This window comes from Microtus oregoni, unplaced genomic scaffold, assembly GCF_018167655.1.
Source record: "Microtus oregoni isolate MIOR12 unplaced genomic scaffold, Mior012 000006F_ref0000085, whole genome shotgun sequence".
NCBI classification, from domain to species: domain Eukaryota; kingdom Metazoa; phylum Chordata; class Mammalia; order Rodentia; family Cricetidae; genus Microtus; species Microtus oregoni.
This window is the reverse complement of record NW_024543065.1, coordinates 27,449,059-27,474,079: the sequence shown is the minus strand read 5'-3', so window position 1 is coordinate 27,474,079 and position 25,021 is coordinate 27,449,059. Positions and strand designations below refer to the sequence as shown.

Genomic DNA, 25,021 nt, shown 5'->3' with positions numbered 1-25,021 from the left:
ATTGTGCACTGTGTGCAGTACCCAATAACCCAGGATATCCTGGCGTGCCGGGATAGTCTTGAGACCAAAGTCACACAAAGGCTGTGAAGCTCCTTCAGAAAAATGGCTCTGTAGATAACAGAAACAATCACTGTTTTCTACAATGAATTCTTCGAGGTCTAAGTACTTCTTGAAAACAACTGCTCATTCTGATTTTTACCCTAGATACAGTGACTGTGCATTCCCACAACAGAGCTAGAAAGGGAAGAGGGGAAAGGAGACAGAGGGACATGGGGAGGGGGAGAAGAGAGAGAGGGAGCGGGGAGGAGGGAAGGGGAGGCAGAAATAAGGAAGAAGTTGCAGTGTCTTCACGGTGTAGCCCTGGAAGTCACATTCCCATCATTTCTGCTATAGCCTGTTGGTCACCCCAGTTAGCCCTGTTTTCTGTGGGTGGAACCGTGTGAACACACAGATATCTGAACACAATCCTGGAAACTGGTCAGTATAAGGATTGAAGTTTTTTTTTTTTTTTTTTTTACCTGTAATAATTGTCTAGTGTCATATGTTGAACAGACTCTTTTTTTCCTGTTTTAAATTTCTTTGGCATGCTTGTGAAAAATTACTTGGCGGAACAAATAAAGGTGAAATTATTTTGTTCTCTTTCTCTGTTTGTTTTCTTATGTCCTTGCCACCTCTTCTTGAAGATTCTAGTTACATCTTAGAGTCAGACATATTTTTCCAACTTACTTGGCTATTCTAGAACTTTTGTGTGTTTTTGTGACTTCTATAGTATGCTTGCCTATTTCCATAAAAAAATTCTGTTGAGGGGTCGTGGTAGATGCCAGTCAAGTGTTTGCTGTGTCAGCATGTGGTTCCTCAGCACCCACAGGAGAGACTGGAATGGTGGTGTGTGTCTGTTATCCCATGTGGATCCTCAGCATCCTCAGGAGACTGGAAATGGTGGTGTGTGCCCGTTACCCAGGGGTGGATCCTTAGCACCCACAGGAGAGACTGGAATGGTGGTGTGTGTCTGTTATCCCATGTGGATCCTCAGCACCCATAGGAGAGACTGGAATGGTGGTGTGTGTCTGTTATCCCATGTGGATCCTCAGCATCCTCAGGAGACTGGAAATGGTGGTGTGTGCCCGTTACCCAGGGGTGGATCCTCAGCATCCTCAGGAGACTGGAAATGATGGTGTGTGCCCGTTACCCAGGGGTGGATCCTTAGCACCCACGGGAGAGACTGGAATGGTGGTGTGTGTCTGTTATCCCATGTGGATCCTCAGCATCCTCAGGAGACTGGAAATGATGGTGTGTGCCCGTTACCCAGGGGTGGATCCTTAGCACCCACAGGAGAGACTGGAATGGTGGTGTGTGTCTGTTATCCCATGTGGATCCTCAGCACCCACAGGAGAGACTGGAATGGTGGTGTGTGCCCGTTATCCAGGGGTGGATCCTCAGCACCCACAGGAGAGACTGGAATGGTGGTGTGTGCCCGTTATCCCATGTGGATCCTCAGCATCCTCAGGAGACTGGAAATGGTGGTGTGTGCCCGTTACCCAGGGGTGGATCCTTAGCACCCACAGGAGAGACTGGAATGGTGGTGTGTGTCTGTTATCCCATGTGGATCCTCAGCACCCACAGGAGAGATTGGAATGGTGGTGTGTGCCCGTTATCCCATGTGGATCCTCAGCACCCACAGGAGAGACTGGAATGGTGGGGTGCGCCCGTTACCCAGGGGTGGATCCTCAGCACCCACAGGAGATACTGGAATGGTGGTGTGTGCCCATTATCCCATGTGGATCCTCAGCATCCTCAGGAGACTGGAAATGGTGGTTTGTGCCCGTTACCCAGGGGTGGATCCTTAGCACCCACAGGAGAGACTGGAAATGGTGGTGTGTGCCTGTTATCCCAGGGGTGGAGACGGGAGGTACTGGGAGCTTGCCGGCTAGCCAGTCTAGCCAGTCAGTGAGCTCAAGGTTAGGGAGAGACCCTGTAGAGAACCGTTGAGGAACATGCCCTATGTTGACCTTTGACTTCCACATACGTGTATACATGTGCACACGTGTGGAGTTTCCCTTTTCCTAGTGGCACCGGCCACCAGTCTACGAGGACAGAGGGAACAGATGCAGTGTGAAGAGCTTTGTACAGTCTCCAGTAAAGTGGAAACAGCCTTCCAGGAGTGAGCTTCAGTGAGACAGCTCAGCTTTGTTTTAGAGTGTGGCGGGAGCGGGGGAACATTTGTAGGATGGGGACGGCAGCTGGGGTTTCACCTAATTTGAGTTTGGCAGTATGGTTCTGTCATACAAGCTGGAGAGCAACGCTAATTCTCATGTAGCCAGTAGAGGAGGAACATTTGCAGGGAACTGGGTCAGAGGTCACACTTAAGATAAGTCAGGCATCCAGGCTCAGGGACAGCCTCTAAATAAGGTCAGGCAGAGATTAGGAACCCCTGTTGCAGAAGGTAGTCTTCCATTTGTGCTAAACTCCTCAGAGAGCTGTCCAGACATGGTAGTCTGTAACCTTAAACAGCAGGGCTTTCCAATACACTTGTACCCACACACAGACACACGCACACATGCACACACACACACACACACACACACACACACAACTTTTTGGAATTGTGGACTGGTTTGGGGAGAATTGAAATGTCATTTAGAAGGAGGATCGACATTAGAAGAAGGGTGCCTTTTTTTTCTTTTCTTTCCTTACAGCACTGGCTTAGACTTTTAGTACAAAACTACATTAGAAGTCACTAGAAAAGATACTGTTTGCCTGAGGTTCTGATTCCTTATTACAATGTTAAAATCCTTGTGCGCCCTTCCCACGTGTTGTATCTCAGTCTTCTTGATGCTTATGTTCATACCAAGGGTTTCACTGACTTTCACCTCTCTATTTACCGTGGCCTGTAGCTCATTTGGACATACAGCAAGTGGTGCTGTATTGTCGGCGAAACGCAAGTTATTGATGCGCACACCACCTATCTGCATCTTATCTCCACATCCTCCAGGGCTGTTGCTATTGTTAGCTCCAGGAATATATTAAAGAGCAGTGGTGAGAGAACACACCCCTGCAACACTCCTACGATTGTCTTAAACTCATCACTTAGCTCTCCACAGGCTTTGACTGATGCAAAGGTATCTTTATACGCATTTTCTAGTGTTCTTGTAATTTCCTCTGGGTACCTGTAGAACCTCATTGTTTCCCAAAGTCCTTTCCTCCAAATGCTATCGAATGCCTTCCTGAAGTCAGTGTAACAGACATGTAAGTCTTTTCCAAACTTTCACATTGTAATAAAGAATCAGAACCTCAAGCAAACAGTCAACTTTGTCTATCTGGGAGGAAAACTCAGTTCAAAGGAGGGAACTATTTCAAACATCAAGAGGCAGAGAAAGATAGCGAAGGCTGCATGCGTTTCAGGCACTAGAAAAGTTTGGTCAGCAAGAGATATAAGGACAACAACAAAATTGCACTTGTCTTGAGCTGCCTCCTTTACAACTCCAAGACCTGGACAATGAATCGCTCCTCAGAACAGCGGCTGAATGTGTTTGAGATGGCGTGTCTCAGGAGGCGTCTAGGAGTCACATGAAGAGATAGGCTACGCAGCAATGACATTAAGAAACAGCATCTCCATCTACAGAAGGAAGTAAGCTACAGGATACGGCAACGGTGCTTGAGATATTTCAGCCATGTTTTGAAAATGACAGCAGATACCCGAAGATAGCACTGCTTGGAGGAGTTCACAGGATAAGGCGAAGAGGAAGACCCCCAAAACACTGGATAGACTACATAAAGGAAGGCTGTGGAACTTTGGATCTGACAATAACACAAACACCTAGGACTGCTCAGGATAGGGACAACTGGAGAACCGCCATAAACGGGCTGCCCAGGCGTGCTTGAGCATTGCCGGGGCATAGATGGTGATGGTGATGGTGATGGCTATGATGAGGGTAGTGAGAGAAGGCACACTTGCCTTTCTTCTGTTCTTAGAGGAAAAAGACACAGTCTTTTGCTAGGATGTGGTGTGCTGTGGGTTTTCACAGATGCCTTTTATTGGATTGAGGAAGATTCTTTTTTTTTTTTTATTCCCAGTTTGCTAAGAACTTTAAAAAAAAAAATCATGAAGGGCTGAGGAGGTGGCTTAGCATTTAAGGGCACTACCTGCTCTTCCAGGGGACCTAAATTTGATTCCCACACCCATGTGGCAGCTCACCGTGGTCTGTAACTCCAGTCAGTGGGGCCTTCCTCTGGCCTCTCAGGAACTTACTGCACAAACATGGTGGATAGACATACATGCAGGTGAAACACACCTACACATGAAACATTTTAAATCAAAAAATCATGAATAGGTGTTAAATTTTGTCATTTCTCATCTTTACTATTTTCTTTGTTTTTTTTTTCTATAGCCAGTTACAGTTATTAACCTTATTTTAAATGTTAAACTTTGGATTGCAGAAATGTATCTTAGTGCTGTAATGTTTCTCACACGAGAATATGTGCTAATTAACACTGGTTAAATATTTCATGTTTAGGCTGTTGGTTTATCATTTCTTTACCACTTCCGATTTGAACTTTTAGTTTTGTTTATTTTTTGTGTGTGAGCCCCTGACACGGTGCACAAGTGGGGGTCAGAGAGGGGGTCAGAGATTCAGTCTTCTTCCCCGTTTCACAGATCCCGGAGATGGTCTCAGGTCCTCAGACCTGGGTGTAAGCACCCCACCGACTGAGCCATCACCAGCGATATCAGGGCTTCTGTGGCCTCGAGAACTAGATTGAAATGTCTCCTCTCCTTTCTGAAATGATTATATGTGACTGACATTTCCCCTTTCGGTGTCTCTTGGAATTCATTAGTGAAGCGTTGTGTTTGAGTTGCTTGTGGGTGAGTTTTGATAATAGGGGAATACATAGTTTTATTTTTTTATTTTTTATTTTTTTAAAGATGGATCTTAAGTTTTGATGAATTGTGTTTCCCAAGAAATTTGTCCCTTTCATCCCAGTTGTCGAATTTCTTGGCATCAACTTACAAATAATAACATGTTTATCCTTTCAGTGTTTGTAGGTTTTGGGGAAAAGTTTGCCTTTTCATTCCTGACGTCAGTGTTTGGTAGTTTTTTGTCTGTCCATGTGTGATGGTTAGTTATATCAACTTGACATAGAGCGCCACCTGGGAAGAGTACCACTGATGAACTGTCTAGCTCAGGTTGGTCTGTGAGCATTTCTGTAGGGGCTGGGGGGGGGGTATTGCTTTGGTTACGCTAATTGAAATGGAAAGACTCGGGCCCTCCGAGGTGGCTCCGGCCAATGGGTGTGGTGCTGGAGTGTGTGTGAAGATGAAACTGAGCATGGACAGGTGTGCCTCCGCTTATTCTTCTGTGCTTTTGAAAGCTGTTGACAGATTTAATGGACCGGCCTCATGTTCCCGCCCCCACGCCTTCCCTATCCTAACGGACTGTGTCCCCCTGTGAGCTAAAATTAATCCTTGCTCCCCCAAGCTGCTTTTGTCAGGGGATTTTTATTACAGCAACAGGTAACGAGACTAAGACATCCTTTAATGACTGCCTGCTACTGAGGCATTTATTGCACATATGTTTTCCGTACCTAAAAACTCCTTTTTCTGGGTTTACATCTTCCTTCTCTTGGCCTGTGATGCCAGCTCTGACAATAAGTACAGTGGAACCAAACTCATAGGATGGGAATGGATTCTTCTCCTTTTCCTCCTTCTCCCGCCCCTCCTCTTCTTCTTCCTTCTTCTTCCTCCTCCTCTTTTGCAGTTGAGCTGTACGTCCGTCCATTATCACTTCGAGTGAGATTCGTAACCATTTTCCCAGCTCTGTTAGAAAGATTGACAAGGTTTTAGTTGACAGATATTTGAAGGAAGAGGGCACGCTTTTCTTTGGTTGGTTGAGCATATTACTTGGTGATGAAAGAATTAGGAGCTACGTTGAGGAAAACAGTATGCAAGATGGCTGCCTCTCATCCCCTGGCCTTCACTTAGGAAGGCCATGGAGTATGTTTGCTCCTGAGCTGTGGTTCAGTTTGTCACTGTTTCCGGGGCCTAGAGTTCTATCTCGAGACCTGTTTGGAGAGGAAAGGAAAGGGGTGGTAGATGAGTCACAGGAGGTTGTAGTGTTTGAAAGACCAGTTTCTAGCAAACGTATCCCCTCCTCTGGTACCAGCACCCTCCTTCTGCTGTTTGCTTTGGGGACTTGTGTTTCATCTTTAACTGCTCCATGGTTCAGGTCCTATCCAGTCCTAATACTACACAGTTCAGCGAGAGCCGGAGTGGCTCCAGGAGATTTAGCCACTTGAAGTTATCCTGAGTGAAACCAGTTTGCTTGCTGCATGGTGTTCACAGGTGAGTGGGGGACTAGTCAGATAAGGTTGGCTGAGGAACTGGAGCCGGGGACCCAAGAGTGCCCCCTGGAAGAGAGGAGCAGAGTTACAGCAGTTCAGGTGTGGTTTGGGGCGACAGAACTTCACGCCTAGGTCTGCAGTGAGCATGAAGCCTCCCAGCCCGTCAGGCTGGGTGAGCCTGGATCTACCACAGGCGGACGTGGCCATGCCTGTGGACTGGGAGGCTTGCTCCCTGCTTCTGGGCTGCATGAACCCACTGCTGGGCCCCTGGATTCAATATGGAGACAGCGGTCCTGCAACACTGTGTATCCATGAGAATCAACTTCAAGATGCTCTTTAAAAGTAATACATGTCATCCGAAAGTTTAAGTCAAGTTGAACATTAATTGAAGCTGTCACCCAACCTGAAATCTCTTCCTTTTCCAGAAGACTGATTTTCTCCCCCAGATGAAAAGTGAATGATTAATTAGCCATCATGATAAAAGGAGAGGATAATGTTAGTAACTTCGGAGTTTCCTGTTAAATGGATTGCCTATTGAATCCCTTCTGGGTTTCCTATATATATTTTAGAAACACGCTCGTCTTTCTACAACGCCACCGTCAGACACCAACACATGTTAAGCTCCTCTTGAACAACGACACTTGATTTTCAGAAGCCACTCTGCTCTCTTCAGTACAGCTCTTTTTTTTTTCCCACTATCTCGTTATCTACCTCCCCTCCCTTCGTGTCAGTTTCACATCCCTCAGCAAGTTGTCTATGCTGCACACAGCAGAGCTAGAGATGCAGGCTGCCCAAGCCATGCATCCCCAGCCCTGTGGGTTCTGTGTGCCTCATTCGTGATCACCGTATCCAGGCTGACACCTGTCTGATGTGTGGAGATGGTCTGCTCCATTTATTGTGTTTCTAAAAAGAGGTTATTTATTTACGCCTGCATGCGCGTGCGTGCGTGTGTGTGTGTGTTTGTGCCTGTGGAAACCGTGTGTGTGTGTGTGTGTGTGTGTGTGTTTGTGCCTGTGGAAGCGTGTGTGTGTGTGTGTGTTTGTGCCTGTGGAAGCGTGCGTGTGTGTGTGTGCCTGTGGAAGCCGTGCGTGTGTGTGTGCCTGTGGAAGCTGTGTGTGTGTTTGCCTATGGAAGCCATGTGTGTGTGTGTGTTTGCCTGTGGAAGCCGTGTGTGTGTGTGTGTGTGTGTGTGTGTGTGTGTGTCTGCGCGCGTGCCTGTGGAAGTCAGGAGAGGGTGCTGGATCCCTTGGAGCTAGAGTTACAGGTCCTCCAGAAGAGCAGCCAGTGCTCCTAACCTTTGAGTCATCTCTGCAGCCCCAGTTGCTGCTCTTTTGCCCCTGATGCTTCTGGGATTTTATCTTTTCTCTTCTCCTTCCCCCCAAAGCCGTAGCTGTTACCATAACTGTGTGATGAGTTTAGCCCTAGCTTTTGCCCAGATATGTAAATCTTTCAGCACCTGTGTGTCCCTAAGGATTGTGTAGACTTCATCTTGACGCTACGGCTCAGTTTTGCACTGCTGTTCCCCAGGCCAGCGCACTGTTGTCCTGTGGCTTCTTCCTTCATCCTTCATGGCCTTGTTATTTCCTCTCCTTGACAATGTCCTTGCTTCTTGGATCACATGATTACCTGTTTCTTGATTTATGCTCTTATTTTGATAGAAAATTTTCAAAAAGTAGAAAACTTTTACTCATTTATTGTTTACCTGTATATGTCTAAAAATGCCCATAGTTTCTTTCTTGGGTTAATACTGAAATCGAGGACCACCAGATTATGGCTGACCTATCTATCTATCTATCTATCTATCTATCTATCTATCTATCTATCTTTCTCTCTTATATAGTAATACCACCTACAATTTTCCCTCCCTTCTCTCCTCTCAGTCCCTTCCTTCTTCCTCCCTCTATCCTCTCCTCCATTTCCCTTCAGGAAAGGGCAGGCGTGCCTCCTAGAGATATCCATCAAACATGGCATGTTAAGTTGCAATAAGACTAGGAACTTACCCTCATGTTAAGGCAGATGAGGTACCCAGTGGGAAGGAAAGGATCCCCAAAGCAGGTAAAGAGTCAGAGTCAACCCCTGTTCCCACTTTTAAGAGTCTCACAAGAACACCAAACAACACAACTATAACATCGATTATTCTTAGATTTATCTTTTCACAGTGTTCCACATTTCTTGTATGTTTTATGTCAGGAATTTTTAGATTTAACATTTCTTTGGCCGATGTATCAATTTCTTTTATCATATCTTCTATGCCTGAGATTTTCTCTTCCATCTCTTGCCTTCTATTGCTGAAGCTTGTTTGCTTATGTAGTTCCTGTTCGCTCACCTCGGTTTTCCATCTCCAGGATTCCATTTGTGTTTTCTTTATTGCTTCTATTTCTATTTTCAGGTCTTGAACACTTTTGTTCATTTCCTTCACCTGTTTTTTCCCCCTTGACTTTCTTTAAGGGATTTTTTCTTTCCCCCTTTAAAGACCTTTATCATCTTAATAAAGTTGGTTTTAAGTCATTTGTGTGTGTTTCAACTGTGTTGGAATATTCTAGAGTTGTTATAGTAGGATAAGTGGGCTCTAGTGGTGCCGTCTTGTCCTGACTGATGTTGATTGTGTTCTTACACTGCCATCTTGGCTTGGGGTGAATATATGTCTAGCAGTTGATTTATGAGTTTGTTTGTTTTTGGGAGGGGGTGGGTGGATGTTTTGTTCCTCTGTTTCTGTTTTCTTTTTGGTCTTCTGGTCTCTGTGGTCTGTATTTCTGGAAGCCAGCAGAGAGACTCTGTCAAAGTTGGCAGCTGGACTTCTGGTAGTTAGCATGGCTTTTGGCCCAGTTTTGATTGGTATGGCTTGCACTTGCGTATCTGCATGTGTAGGGACCAGGGCACAGCAGTGGGGCAGGGAGCAGGTGATGACGGGGTGTCAGCAGCTTAGGTCTTTAGGCTTCAAACTGAGGGAGTAGGAGGGTTCAGATGGCAGATGGGGCTCTTACCTGTTCTGGCTGGTGTTACGCCCAGATCGTGGGGTACCCCCCAAGCCACCACAGAGTCCACACTCATATGTAGCAGCAAAGAGCTTTTATTTAAGCTTAAACTTGGACTCTCTGTCCAGCTCCTCCCACATCCACCCCTACCTCCATGTCTCCCACCCAGCTCTTCCTAGATCCACCCCTACCTTCACTCTCCCAGCTCCTCCCAGAATCACCCCTACCTCTATGTCCCCTCAGCTCCTTCCATATCCACCTCTATCATCATCCCCTCCACAGATCCTCCCAGATCCACCCCTATCATCATCCTCCCACAAATCCTCCCAAATCCACCCCTACCTTCACCTCCCCAGCTTCCCCAGATCCACCCCTACCTCCATATTCCCCAAGCTCCTCCCAAATAAAAAGCCCAGCCACAAGTTTGGTATGTACCTCAGAGCTGTTGGTCAGAGATGTCTTGTGAACCCCAAACAGTACACACTGTTGCCAATTCCCCACCAGATCTTGATGATTTAGACTCTGTTCCTGAAGACATCAAAATAGTGGTACAGGACATGGGAAAATCCAAGTTGGTACTATGCAGTATGGAAGGGCTATGCAGTATGGAAGGGCTATGCAGGCTGCTGGGGTGGCGTGGGAAGTTGCCATTGGTCTAACCCAGCTGGGAACCTCTGCCTGGTAAGGCTTGCATGGTCTGTCATTTTACTCTTGATCTTTGGTTTGAATCTTACCTTTTTATTTTTTTTCTTCCTTCAGAAACGTGTACTGACTCTCTTTTGTAGCTGTTTTAGGGACAAGAGTGATGTTTTCTTTTATCTTCTAATACTCTGGGTCACCAAGAACCCCAACCTTCCATTCCCCCTGGAGGCTCAGTTGTATATATTTTTTCTCTTCTTGGGCATGCTTTTCTGATTGCGGTGACTGCATTATTTTGGCTTTCCTGCTTCCACCCAATGCCTGGCTTTTTCTCTCACAGAGCATGCTGTGGTTTTGAGACGCTTTGGAGGACCAGAGGATTTCCTCGTCCGTCCTTGGTACCCTACCCATGTGTGATCCCAGGTGCCAGTTCTTCTGCCCTTTACCTTTGAAGCTTTATCCAGAAAATCGGCCTGAAGTGTTCGCCTTTGCTTTGTTTTGGCACAACATGGCTTTGCTTAGGTTTCCTTGGCTACCTCAGGTCTTTCCGCGCCCTCACATGAGTTTTAGGATCCTTTCTCAAGGTGCAGAAACTTATTCTCAGTATCAAAAGTTACCACCGTTACTCTGGGGCCTAAATCTCTCCTTTTTTTTTTTGTCAGATAGCGTTTATTTTTAATAAAATGAAGTGCCATTCCAACACTTGGCCTTTATGTTGACATCTCATTTGGATTTTCCTCAAGCAGCATTGTTTTTGTGTGTTTTCTCTCAATTGTATTTACAATGGCTTACTGTATTAGTAGTATTTATTTCCTACTCCTCCTTGTTGCGTCTCTTTCTACCGGGATTTATTCACATTCTCAATGTTGGGGTTTGCCAGGTTCTTTTTCCTCTGGATATAGAATACGCTTCAGCATCTTTTGTAATTCTGGTGTACTGGCCATGAGTTCCCTTCATTTATCCTTATCACAGAAGGTCTTTGCTTCTCCTCCAGCTGTGAAGGAGAACCTTGCTAGGTGCAGTAATCTTGGTTGGCAGTTATCATCTTTCAGGACCCTCAGTACATCATTCCACAGCCTCCTGGCATGGAGGTCCTCCGAGCAATCTGCCATTAGTCTAGTGTATTTGCCTTTAAATATCACTGATGTTTCCCTCTTGCACGGCATAACTGCCTCAGCGTAGGATGTCTGGCAGCACACGTCTATAGTCATGTGTATTTGAAGTTCTAAATGTTTCTTGTACCTGAATCTCACTCAAGACTTTTGGAGTTAGTTCTGCTTTCTTATACAACCCAGGGCCACCAGTCCAGGAGTGGCCCAGCCCACAAAGGGCTGGGGCTGGGCCCTCCCACATCAATCATCCAGAAAAATGCTCCATAGGCCTGTGCGTGCGGTAGAGACATTTTCTAAGTTGAAGCTCCCTCTTCCTAAATGACTCTGGCTTGTGTCAACTAGACAAAAAGCTAAACAGGACATTCAAAAAATACTAGCAATTGGTGAATCCAGGTGGAAGGTTAATGTTAATTGCACTGTTATTTTACTATAGGTTTGAAAAAAGAAAAAAATAGGGAGAAAAGCAATGAAAAAGAATTTAATCTCCTGAATGAGGAGGTCCGTCTTGAATCCTGCTATTGAATATGACACAGTGAATATGACACATATTCGTAGCATTGCTGTATCAACAAGGAGAAAATAAGACTGAATAGAAACAGGTCTTTCTGGAAGAGCTACCTCTTTTTTATTAGAAGACCAAAGTGGTGCCCAAGTGGATTTTAGCAGACCACCAGAGGGCAGTGGAGATTCTCTGTCGTACCCAGCCTGGTCAGCACCTCCGAACTGGTGCCACAGGAGGGCACTGTTCTCTGCGCAACCCTTGTTAAGAATTAGATATTTTCAGAAGTGGAACTTGTGGGTAGTTGTAGAGCTCCCTGCCCCAACTCACGTTTCTCACGCAATGGATTGGTTCAGACTCCTGGAGCATTTGGAGAAGAGAGGTGAAGAGCTAACGTCCTATGTGCTCTCCAAAGCCCGCTAACACGTTTGTCCATGCCCACTAACATGGCCTTTTTATCAGGAACTGTTTAGACATAATCTTATTGCAACTAATATTTAGATTCTTGGCATCTATAACAGCTCTAGGGATTTCCTGCGGGTCTGAATGAGACAACCCACGTTTCTGTGTATTTGAGCAGAGAAGAATCGCTAGTGTAGACAATAGAAAATTGTCCAGCCATGCAAAGGGGATCTGTGTTAGGTGAATCATTCTCATTCCTAACTCCAGTACCTGTGGGGCTAGATTGCACCAGAAGTAAAAGCCACAGAGACTAGTGGGAAGTAGCTTCCAGTTCTTGAGGTGAGGAAAATTAGCTGAAGCGGGCTAATTCTTCTCCTAGGCACTGCATATCTTCAAGCGCTCAGGAAGTTGGTTCTTTTCTCTGGTGACAAGTGTAAATTGCTTGCAAACCTTCTGAATTGATTTTGTTGGCTTGTTTTATCAGGCTGGTCATCTCGGCCCCTCGACAGTGGGTTGGGCCTCAAGGGAGGTTTAATTGAGATTCTGGTTCCTCCTCTTCTGTTTCCCTCTCTGGTCAGCTCCCTCAGTGTCGTGAGTTCTGTTACCCGTGCTCCAACTTTGTTTAATTGTTATTATAATTGCTTTATTTCTACCTGCTTGCCTTCGACAGTGTTGAGTAGACCCTAGGAGAGGGGGCTAAGCATTTCAGCTAGTGTTCCTCTAACCTGTCATCTGTCAGCATGTAGGTTTGTTCTTCATAACCTGTGGGTAGATCAGACCTTCATAAACAGCCACTGTTGCCTAGCAACAGGGATACATTCTGAGAAATGTGGTCTTAGAGGAGTTTCTCATTACAAGCAACATGGAAAACACTTAGCCAAGCAAGTTAGTTATGTTGCTGTTAAACAATGTAATCTTATGCCCCATCCTACAAGAGGAACCTCTTTAACAAGGTGTTATTTATGTGAGGTATTGCTGTATACTTAGTAAACACAATTAGTGAGTTTTATTTTACAGATTCAAAATGAAAACACTGAAACAGAATTCCGACCTGCTATATATTCTTTTCTATTTTTATTTCTTAATTGATTTTTATTGAGCTCTACATTTTTCTCTGCTCCTCCCTGCCTCTCCGCTTCCCCCTTCAACCCTCCCCCCAAGGTCTCCATGCTCCCCATTTACTCAGGAGATCTTGTCTTTTTCTACTTCCCACGTAGATTAGATCTATGTAAGTCTCTCTGAGTGTCCTCATTGTTGTCTACGTTCTCTGGCATTGTGATTTGTAGGCTGATTTTCTTTGTTTTATGTTTAAAAACCACCTCTGAGTGAGGACATATGACTTTCTGGCTATAGATTCTTAAAATCATACCTATTCTTGACGTCTCAATTCTACATGCCCCTGTGGTTTTGTGCTGCTCCAGGCACCCATGTTAGTCTTCTCTGCTTTGCCATCCTATGGTGGACACTGTCCAGCTTGGCAGGTGATGTGGACACGTGTATTTATTATTTAGATGCCTTGTGTATCTGTGAGTCACATGACCGGTGCGATGGATAAGTGCTGGTGTGGCAGTGTTGTCTCAAGCTCTTCAGTTAGAACTTTCTCCGTTGCTAATGGAACTTTGCGTGTCTTCTTTAACGCAGTTTAGAATACTTGAGCAAGGCAGATAGCTCGGTAGAGTGTGTGCCTAGCATGGATGACGGTCTGGGCTCGTTTTTATTAAGTGTACTTACCGCCACCAATAATTAGGACAATCCATGCAGTTTTGTTTACAAATGTTGTATTTAAGAACAGGATCACTATTTCCCACATTGCTATTATTTATATCTTTCCCTGTGATCCGACAACTGATGTGTTTGCGTTCCGGTGTGTGATGACTGTTGTTTCCAGTAGCTTCTCTGTGAAAGGCGTTGGGGACGGTGCAGCCATTGCAAGGCCGCGCCTTCAGAGCCAGTCCCTCACCGTCATTTCCATACTTTACATAGAAAATTCTCAGAGACTTGTTTGTCAGACTATAATGCTTTAATAGCTATAATTGTCTAAACTTCCTAATTACATGTTGAGCTCTAATTCTAATGCCTGTCAGTGCTGCTGCTTCCGGGCAAAGCTTAAGTATCATGCAGGCCAATCTCTAGTGCTGTGATAGAATTAAATTCATCTGACCTGGTTTCCGGGCCTATTTCAGACAGCAGACTGATACTTATCGTGAAGCTACAAGAATATTTCAATTTCAAAACTGACCTTTGGGGACCTGTCTCTTTTGTCCTCCAGTTGTACTTACCAAGTACACTTTAAAAAGCAGCCTGACTTTATGAATGCAATTTCTAAATGTAATGATACAAAAATGTTTGTAGGGCAAAATGTCCTTAAAACTGACATTCTCTTTCTTGATAGAGATACTTTCTAGTCGGGAGCAATCATGCAGAAACGAAGTATCGCGTCTTGAAAATTGATAGAACGGAGCCAAGAGATTTGGTCATAATTGATGATAGGGTAAGTAGCGGACCTCGCTGCCCACAGGAGCTTGTGCTGATCTTCTTTTTCCTGTTAAATCAAACATTTTTATTCTCTAGCCTGGCTTCTAGAAATTACTGATGTTGAGAAATGAGGCAGAATTATACTTTGTCTCTCAGATTGGTTTGTTTCTGAGAGCACGCACTTCCCAATAAGGCAATGAGTGCACTTTCTTAAGCAACTGACCTTTGAGGATTGAGTGTAACTTCATATCGCATCTACTGGAGAGAGCGTGTGCTGTGCTTCAGGAGGAAGCCAAGGAGTCATTGAGACGTCTGTGCTGCCAGCTTTTATTATGCGGATGGAAATCCCGTGGGATGGTTTGCTGTGCATCAGAAATGGCAAGCAATTGTTATCCAGGCTTGGGAGGGCAGAGGCTTAATTCAGCTAATACAGGAGCCTGAGTCTGTTAGTCAGAGGTACAAGGTAATGTCGTGGTGTTGAAGGGTTAATTTTAGTTTTTTCAAAGGAGGGAACTTAGTCTTTATATCAAAATTCCTGGCTAAATTTCTGAACCCATATAGGCTCCTCTTTTGTCAGGTACTTTGGTAGTTATAGTTTGGAATCATTTTTATTAAACTATTTGCAGAAATATTCTGTGTTCCCACAACTATTGATAAATTTATTATTAGGGTTTTTGATTTCCTGCACTGCTCCTCGGAGTCCATGCCCCGGGACCCACCTGGAAGCTTTTATTAATATGATGAAGTGGTTCTTGGTTTCACTTGGGGGTGGGGATGTTGGACTGGGGAAACCTTTGAGACATGAATAGTGTTGGGCCATCTCATATGAACACACATCTAGCTGAGGGTTTGCATCTCATTTTAAGGGGTCCACAAACTTACTAAAATAGGTGGATCCCCTTGATCCCCGAATCCCAAGACCACAGTCTAAAGTCCTGACATAATTTCTTAACCTAGCAGTGCGATCCAGGCACCAGTCTTAACTGTCCAGTTACGGAACCTGCTGCCTATTACAGTGGTGATGCAGTTCATGGGATCATTGATGAGTCTTACAGGCAACCTGCAGTTTTCCAAGGTGCATAGCTCTGCAGAGGGGCAAGCGCAGCCTGACAGGTCCTGTGCTGCCTTCACAGCACGTGTACACTCAGCAGGAAGTGCGGGAGCTCCTTGGCCGCTTGGACCTCGGAAACAGAACAAAGACGGGCCAGAAAGGATCCTCCGGGTTGTTTCGAGCGGTCTCAGCATTTGGTGTTGTTGGTAAGCATTGTGCCTCCTCCCCTCCCTTCTCTGTTTGTTTTGATACAGATTAAAGAGAGCTGATGCAAGCCGACGGAGGTAGAGTCTTACCACATCACCTGTGGCTTTGACTGCTTTAAGCTTCACTAGCACACAGTTCGGACCACAGTTGAACGGTGACTGCTCTTGTGCTCAGCACTGTTCGGGTTTCTATAGACACTAGTGAACAGAGAGATGCTTGGAGGGATCCGCTGTCTGGCTTGCTATGGTTCGAAAAGTAAAAATGAGCTTGACTATAAATATCTACCCCCTGACCATCTAGAGTTACAGATATAGTAAAACTTGGGGTAAAACAAACAGAATTCCCCCCAAGGACATGCTACGGTCTAGCCTGTCATAGACCCCTTCTTTGGATGATGTCTTAGATTTTCTACTGCTGTGATAATACCATGATCACAAGCACCTTGGGGAAGAAATGGCCTAGTTAGCTCATGTCTGTTGTCCACCATCCAAGCTGGATATGGTCATCATGCAGGAGTCAGAGCAGAAGCTCAGGACCTAGAGACAGGGATGATGCAGAGGCCACGGAGGCATGCTGCTTACTGACTTGCTCTCCACGGCTTTCACAGCCTGCTTTCTCATACCAGCCAGGGCCACCAGCCCAAGGGTGGCTTCCACAGTGAGCCATCAGTCAAGAAAATATCCTACAGACTTGCCTATGGGCCAGTCCTGGAGAAGGATTTTCTTGACCAATATTCCTTCTTGCCTGAATACCCTAGCTTGTGTCAAGTTGACACAAAGCTAGCCAGCACAGACAATGGCCACTTTCTTACTCAGTGAGAAAGGTTTTTCAGAATCCCAGTGGTAAAGCATTATATTCTCACTGTATATATAATATAAGTCACTGTGGGACTCAGAGACTCGGTTTCCATTGATAGCAAGTTCAGCAGAACTTCAGATAAGGGATTCCAAGCTGTGTTAGCTTTGTTTTCAGGGAGACTGGACCCTTAGTCTACTTCAAAGACCCAATGTTGATCCTAAGGCAGGTGTAATGGGTAATCTTGACTGTCGACCTGGTGGGATTTAGAGTTGCCATGAGAACAACCTCTGGGTCTATCTGTGAGTGTGTTCCAGAAACAGTTAGCTGAGAAGGTGGGCGGTGCCATGCTGTAGGCTGGGGTCTCAGACTGAAGGGCAAGGAGAACCAACCTAGTGCCAGCCTTTGTCTCTCTACTCTCTTAGTGTGGGTGCAATGCAGCCTGTCCTCTCTTCCAGTGCTTCTGTGCCTTTTCTTGTTCACTGTGAGGTCTGTGTCCCTGAAACAGTGAGCCAGCTGAAATCTTCCTTCCTTAGCCAGAAAAGTAACTAATACAGCACAGTTGGCTTCCACCGGCTTGGTGCCTTTGATGTGCCTTCTGAGACTTGACAAGTCCTTCGAGGTTCCAAGTTGGCAGGACGGGTGTTTGTGGGCCCGAGAATGCTTGTTTAATATCACGTGAGTTCAAATGTGTCGATTCATAAGTTCCATGTACTTTAAATTCCACTTCAGATGCCGATTATATTTTAAACGTAAGAAAAAAGACAGGAAGAAATAGATCTTAAGTACAATACTTTTTATTTGGTTACTTAGTAGTCTAACATAATTATTTTAATGCTGATATTTTACTATAACTTAAAATGTGAGTTTTTATTACCTTATGTATATGAGTATTTTGTCTACATGTATGTCTGTGTACCACGTGCATACCTGGTACCTGTGGAGGCCAGAGAGTTTGAGGCCAGTATGGGTTACATGGCCCTGCCTTGTGTATAAAGTGTATTCTCTCAGGCATATAGAATACACACAGAGTACAGATTGTGTACACCTGGCCTCCAACTCACTGCAGCTGCAGATGTGGAACATCTGCCCCTCCTGCTTCCATCCCAGGTGGTGAGACGATAAGTGTGTGCCCATGCCTGATTTTATGCAGTGCTGGGATTGAACCCACAGCTGCATGCATGCTGGGCAAGCTCTCTATAAACTGAGCCGCATCTCCAGCTTCCCCAATAGTATTGTAGGTTATATAAGTGCCAAAAATGTTTATGGCTGTAAAGTTATGAAAATATTAAATTCAGAAATGTGTAAAGTCTTTGGTCAATATGTATCTAAAATCATTTACATTACTAACTTTATATGACATTGTATTTATTACCATACAGGTTTCGTCAGGTTTTTAGAAGGCTACTATATTGTGTTAATAACTAAGCGGAGGAAAATGGCGGATATTGGAGGCCATGCGATCTATAAGATTGAAGATACAAATATGATTTATATCCCCAATGACTCTGTTCGGATTACTCACCCCGATGAAGCTAGGTATGCACTGGCACTGACAACTTGCTCTGTGTTTCTGACAATAGGACAAGGAAATAAAAATGTTTAGTAGAAACATAAATGGTGGGTCAACATTCCAGTTCCTCTTCTGGGCTGCAAAGGTCTCTTCCTTCCTTCCTTCCTTCCTCCCTAACTCCCTCTTTCTTTCTTTCTTTCTTTCTTTCACAGCGTTTCTCTGTAGCTTTGGAGCCAGTTCTGGAACTAGCTCTTGTAGACCAAGATGGCCTCGAACTCATAGAGATCCTCTTGCCTCTGCCTCCTGAGTGCTGGGATTAAAGTTGTGCACCACCACTACCCACTAGGTCTTTTCTTACAGTTTAGACTGCATGGCATGTAGACATTATTAAGGATAATAATTATTGTGAATACTGTCTACATATCATACAGTATTAATCGTAAGATAATTTCATTTTAAGATTATTAAATCCCTATATTAAACATGACAGAGCATAACTAAATTCTAAACTACCACCAACCATAAAGATACCTTTTAATTTTTATAACGTGACAGCTGAACCCTTCTAACTTTAAATCTACTAATTTGATAATAATTTACCTCACATTCACAAGTCTCCAATAATTTTACCAAACCTATAAGAGATTTTAGAAAATCAGGGAATAAAAACAGTCCAGTAAATACCAATTTGCCCTTCTTCTAAATTCACCATTAGTTCCCTCTGCTTAGATACACTCCTCCCCGCTCCTCAATACACAAGCAAACTCCATTTTTCTAAGTTGCTTTGTTGAGAAATATGCAAACCTGGAATCTGAATCTGTCTTGAACCCTGATGTGATGGCATGATGGGAAATCCACAGCCACTTATGATGACACGTCACAGTCAGAGCACAGATACGCTGGCCACTGTACAAAACCTTAGGGTGTGTGTGAAACACAACCAAATTCTGTGTTTAGACTTGAGTCCCATTCCCAAGGTTACTTTCACTGTGTTTACATGTGTATTCCAGAAATGCCAAAGTATGAAACACTTCTGATCTCAAGCATTTCTCATAACTATCTGTATCAAGAGACCTTAAATTTAATATTAATTTGTTACCATAGTTTGTAGTTCATAAGCTTCCTAAAAATGTCCCAATAAAGTCCTTTAGTTTTGTACATGTGTGCATGCGCACTCACGTCTTGGAGAATCTAATTGAAATTCACAGGCTGTACCTGCCATGTTGGTTCTGAAATGTATAAAAGTCCTCTAGTTTTCTTTTCTTTTTCTTCTTTTTTCCTTTCCTTTTCCTTCCTTCCTTTATTACTTTTTCTTTCTCTTTTTGTTTTTCAAGGCAGGGTTTCTAACAGCCCTGGCTGTTCTGGAACTCGCTCTGTAGACCAAGCTGGCCTTGAACTCACAGAGCTCCACCTGCCTCTACCATGCAAGTGCTGGGATCAAAGGTGTGCACCACCACTGTCCAGCTGCAGGTCCTCTACTTTTTCTTTGGTGGCTTGCACATTTTTTAAGGTTCTTGCAAAAGATCCCACAATATGGATTTGTCTGACTATTCCTGCATGTTCACAGCATTTCCAGCAAAGCTGCTAAGGTGTCTGTGTTACCCATTGCTTCACACGGGGGCATTAGCGCTGGGGAGATGGCCCAGTGGATGAAGTGCTTACTGCCTAAGCACGAGGATGCACCCATGTAGAAATCCAGGTGTGGCTGCTGGCTCCTTGAACCCCAGAGCTGGAGGCTGAGGAGACAGGAGCATCACTGGGACCCTCCAGCAGCCATTCTAGCCGAAAAAACTAGCTCCAGGTGCAGGGTGGGTGAGAGTCCACATCTCACAGAACAAGGCCGAGAAGCACTACAGAGGGGCACCCACTACCCGGCCTCTGCACGTATCTACCACCCGGCCTCTGCACGTATCTACCACCCGGCCTCTGCACGTACCCACCACCCGGCTTCTGCATGTACCCACCACCCGGCTTCTGCATGTACCCGCTGCCCGGCCTCTGTGTGCTTGCACACCCACTATTGTATTCTTGTCTGTTTTCACATTAAATACTTTCCAACTTAAAGTTATGGTGACCCACAACGTTTTGTTAACTTGTGTACCTGCCTTGCCTCTATCCTCTGAGAATTTCTAAAACTCACTGAAAAAAAAAAGTCCTAATCCTGCCCTGCCCCCAGTCTGTGCCCCGCCCATTTGAGAGCAGTCACTACATAAAGAGGAGCAGAGAAAGCCAAGCGTCTTTGAGAGATGGTCGACAGATGCATACCTGTGCCAGGGGTGGCTGGGATTCCTCCGCCCAGTGAGCACACCTGCTAATGCAAGGGTACCCTGACTGCATGCTAAGCCATGAAAAATAAAAGTTCATATTTATGATGTGCTTTCCTTTTTTTTTTAAGGTACCTAAGGATATTTCAAAATGTGGATCTATCTAGCAACTTTTACTTTAGGTAAGTTTGAGCCTGATTGTACTTGTATTCGTCACTGTAATTGATTAGATTATAGAGTGAGAATTGGAATGCAACCAATAGCCAGATTATTTCATCTAAAATCATTAAACTCTAGGAATTTCTTCCTTTAAAAAACTTGATTCTTGAAAATTTAAGTGGATAACATTAAAGGTATTTATTGTCACTATAAAAATTACCTTCATTTCAGGGAGAAATTAATATAATTTAAAGAAATACTCTCATTTTGGAATTTTAAATTATAAAATTGTATTAGTTCTAATGTAGAGTTCTAACAGTGCCATAGTTCAGTTTCAGTTAGTGATCTTGCAAAATTAAGTAAACATTAATTAGAAATAGGTAAAAGTATTGCGATACTGATGAATTAGTAGTTTTGGTGGAATGAATGTAGCGTTAAGCAGATGTGAAAATACATCTCAAGGATATGTTTTGGTAGAGAAAATAGAAATCTTCCTTGGTATAGAGATATTTGTGGCTATCTGATTAATATAGCTAGCAAGCAGACAAACCAAGCTGATAATTAATCAAATAAGCAAATAGTAGACCATTATGACAAAGTGTTAAGCTGTGACCGGTAGGTAGGCTGGGCTGAATCGGGTATTGTGATAGAAGGATTCTGTCTGCTGTAGTGTATAGAGGGAAAAGTAGAAGACAAAATAGCAGTCACCAATCAGAACCTGAGTCGGGCTGGACAGGGCATTCACCAACCAGGACCCTAGTCGGGCTGGACAGGGCAGTCACCAATCAGGACCTGAGTCGGCCTGGAGCGAGGGCATTCACCAATTAGGACCTGAGTAGGGCAGGAGCCAGGGCATTCACCAACCAGGACCCGAATCGGGCTGGAGCTGGGACATTCACCAATCTGGACCTGAGTCTGCAGGAGCACGGGCCAGCAGCCTCCCTGCGCAGCAGTGGTGTGCACAGACCAGGTGCTTTGCATTTTTAAAGATTTCTCTTTAGTTGTTAATAGTCAACTATTTATAAAATAAACACAAATATATAATGTAAAGCTACTGCATGTATCCCTGCAGGCCAGAAGAGGGCACCAGATCGCATTACAGATGGTTGTGAGCCACTACATGGTTGCTAGGAATTGAACTCAAGATTTCTAGAGAAACAGCCAGTGCTGCTACCCGCTGAACCACCTCTCTAGCCCTGTTGGTAGTTGCTTTTGCTCATGTGTAAACCATGGTCGAGAGAGCCCTGCGTTAGTGATGACAATCCTGTACTTCACTGTACCTTCTATAGAACCACATTTGTGGACATAAGGAAGTTGACCTGGTACGATATCAGACTTTGACTCAGAAAAAAAGGTGCATGTTGTGTCAGCAAATATACATGACACATAGCATAGCTGTGTATTTCTAGTGCAGACACGTAAGTCGGGCGGTGAGGTTTTGTTTCATTTCCAGTCATGCTTTGCAGTGGTCATTTAACAGCAGGTGTGAGGTTATTTATCTCAGAGTGTAATTCCTCTCGGGAGCTAGGACTGTGAAACGCTTTGCTTCTGTAAGTTCTTACGTCTGAACCTCTTCTCAGTTACAGCTATGATTTGTCCCACTCGCTTCAGTATAATCTCACCGTCTTGCGAATGCCCCTGGAGATGCTAAAGTCCGAAACCTCCAAGATGCGCCAGGAGAGCTTTGACATCTTTGAAGATGAAGGGTTAACTGCCCAGGGTGGCAGCGGTAGGTGGTTCCAGCATACCTAATACATGCTAATGTGGCTTCTCCTTACGTTCTCTCACTTGTCTTGGGCTTATCCCTTGGTGGTCTCTATCCTTATATGGGTCCTTAGGAGGCACAAACTTGACCAATTCATTTTTAAAGCCATCCTTAATCACCATGTGATTTTATTTATAGATCAGACAGAGATTATATGCTGTCGGTTTCTAGAAATTATTCATATACTTTTTACAATCAGATCTAGTCTTTTGGTGAAGTTTTATGGGGAGTTACTCTTTGAATACTGTAGAGTGTACACCATCTTATTTTCCTTTATAGAGATTAGTCAATTTATGAGTCAAGATCGGGACAAAAGTTACCATGGGTTGCCTGTTATGTGCTGGACGTTGACATATGATATTCTAAGCCACATACAACCTCTGCTGGGTAGGTACAGCCCAGTTGTGCAGAAATAAAGACGAAGTAGGAAACTGAGGTCTAGAGATGAAGATCTAATATCAAATGGTCAGTGTCCGGAGGCCACTGATACTGTGACTGGCCTCAGCTTGAACAGACTGTATCAGTCTATATCAGTCTCTCAGAGGTCCGGCTTCTTGCCTGGCACCATCAGGCTACTGCTAGATCACAGTACGACTAGCCTGGGGAGCCCCTGGAGACCTGACTAAGTCAAGCACCCAGTGCCCGCTTGCCCCTCTGTCAGCACCTTTATTGCCAGAGTTTTGGGTTTGGTCTAGAGCTAGCAAAGCAAACAGCTTGCTGTTATGAATGCTGTGGCAGAATCCTTTCAAGGGTAAAGTTAAAGAAAGTACCTTAGCTGAAGAAGGAGAGCCGTGGAAACGTGGTAAGGGTAAAGTTAAGATACCTTAGCTAGCCGGGCGGTGGTGGCGCACGCCTTTAATCCCAGCACTCGGGAGGCAGAGGCAGGCGGATCTCTGTGAGTTCGAGACCAGCCTGGTCTACAAGAGCTAGTTCCAGGACAGGCTCCAAAACCACAGAGAAACCCTGTCTCGAAAAACCACAAAAAAAAAAAAAAAAGATACCTTAGCTGAAGAAGGACAGCCATGGAAACATTGTAAGCCAGTGGTGGCTCTGAATTCCTTGCTTCATGCATCTTAAATGGTCATGATGTTGATGCAGGGGCAGAGGCAGAACCCACTGTACAGTAGACGGAGGTTTGTCCTTGAGGGACGCATGGGAGGGAGCTGTGCTTCCTCATGGACTCTGTCCGCGCCCGGCCTGTTTTCAGCGCGTGTTACTCCGGCATTGCACTCTGATTAGAGTTACCCGAATATCACTTGCACCGAGGCCAAGCAGGTCCGTGCTTCAGACACATGAACTGTGACCCAAATCATGGGGTACCCGTAGAGGTCAGGCAGCCAGTGAGTATTTAATAAAGCCAAAAGTGTCGCTGAATTTGCCCCCCCCCCCCCCCCCCGTGCCACCCAGATCTGGATTTGAATGTGTGCTCTGGGTTCTGGAGTAGGCCTCTGACGTGACTTTTGCGTGTCCCGAGCAGTTCTGGGTAGCTGTGACTGAAGAGCTAGTGTCTTGTTGCTGCTGTAGACCACTGCTAGGTGATGTCACAACACACACACCACACACCATCTCCCAGGAGAATGTCCAGAGCAGGACTTAAGGAGACAAACGTGCCACCAGAAGCTATATTTTCTTCTCAAGGAAGAGAAACCCAATTCCTGTCCTTTGGTCGCCTGGGAATTGTTCCCTGTTGCTCGCTGGTGACTTTCTGTCTGGAAGCCAGCAGTGACTGCTGAATTGTTCTTCACACATTGACTTACCCAGAGCTTCCGCGGCCGCTTCCCTTTTCACCTGTAAGAACCTGTGATTATACTGGGTCGTGTGCATGAGCCACAGTAATCTTCATGGCTCAAATCATCGGATTAGTGCTCTCGATCCCGTCTACTTCTGTGTCTCTTTGTCGTTGGTGTGACATATTATCAGGTGCTGGCAGTTAGGATTCAGCTGTCTTTCCTGGGCTTTGCAATCATTCATCTGGAGAAACTGGTGGGAAATGGGGAGTGCGGGTAGAAGACGGTAGAAGAGTAAAATTGCCAAATCTCCACGACCTCTCTGGTGTACCGGGAAGTGCGCTAAGGATTCAGATAAGCTCTTCAGTCCAAACATCTCTGATATGGGCGGGAGCATTTCCTGTTTACAGGCTGTGGAGAGACTGCCGCATCCCACATGAGTTAGTTCTTGGCAAACACACTCATTAGCCAACTGCAAGTATTTAAGTCGTTTTGTTAGAAGGTGACCAAGAGAGGGATCGTGCCTCTGAAAAGTCCTTTGGTGCCAGAGTTCAGGGATATAGCACCTTCAAAGACAAAAAGCCCAGCTGAACCAGTGCCTGCGGGGGCCAGAGCAACACCTGTCCTTTCACAGGGCTAGCAGTGTTTTCCAGACTCCACGCACCCATTGTGCTTCCTCCTAGTTCTTTAGTCTTGTGTTTTATCCTGCACACACATCACTTATTCTGGCTAATACATCTGCACTATGGTCAGGGCATGGACAGTCCCAGAAGCATTGCCAAGGTGCGTATGACTGGCAGGTGTGGAAGGCTGGGGAGACCTAGAAAGACACTAAACAAAGTCACAACAAGATGGCGTCACCTTAGCCATTTCAATACTAAGTCACTGGTTTAAAGCGGCAGAGTGGGAGGCTGTCTGATACCACCCTGTACGCCAACCTTTGGGCATGCTCTGATCTCTCCTCTCTTGCAGGGTCTCCTGTAGCCCAGGCTGGCCTCGGACTTGTAGAGCTGAGGATGATCTTGATTTCCCCCTCCTGTTTCCTCCTCCCCCAAAACTGAAATTAGAGGCACGGGCCAGAGATGTATCATCTCACCTGGTT

The 25,021-nt window shown here is 45.1% G+C and overlaps 1 protein-coding gene across 1 annotated transcript in view; it reads left to right on the top strand.

Annotated features, from left to right (window-relative positions):
* Positions 1–25,021, top strand: part of Fig4 (FIG4 phosphoinositide 5-phosphatase) — a 109,549-nt gene that overhangs the window by 7,071 nt on the left and 77,457 nt on the right. Inside the window, exons 2-6 of the mRNA XM_041653675.1 lie at positions 14,356–14,454; positions 15,572–15,695; positions 17,874–18,030; positions 20,400–20,450; positions 22,008–22,156. Coding sequence (XP_041509609.1) covers positions 14,356–14,454; positions 15,572–15,695; positions 17,874–18,030; positions 20,400–20,450; positions 22,008–22,156 — 580 coding nt within the window. The remainder of the gene's footprint in view (positions 1–14,355; positions 14,455–15,571; positions 15,696–17,873; positions 18,031–20,399; positions 20,451–22,007; positions 22,157–25,021) is intronic.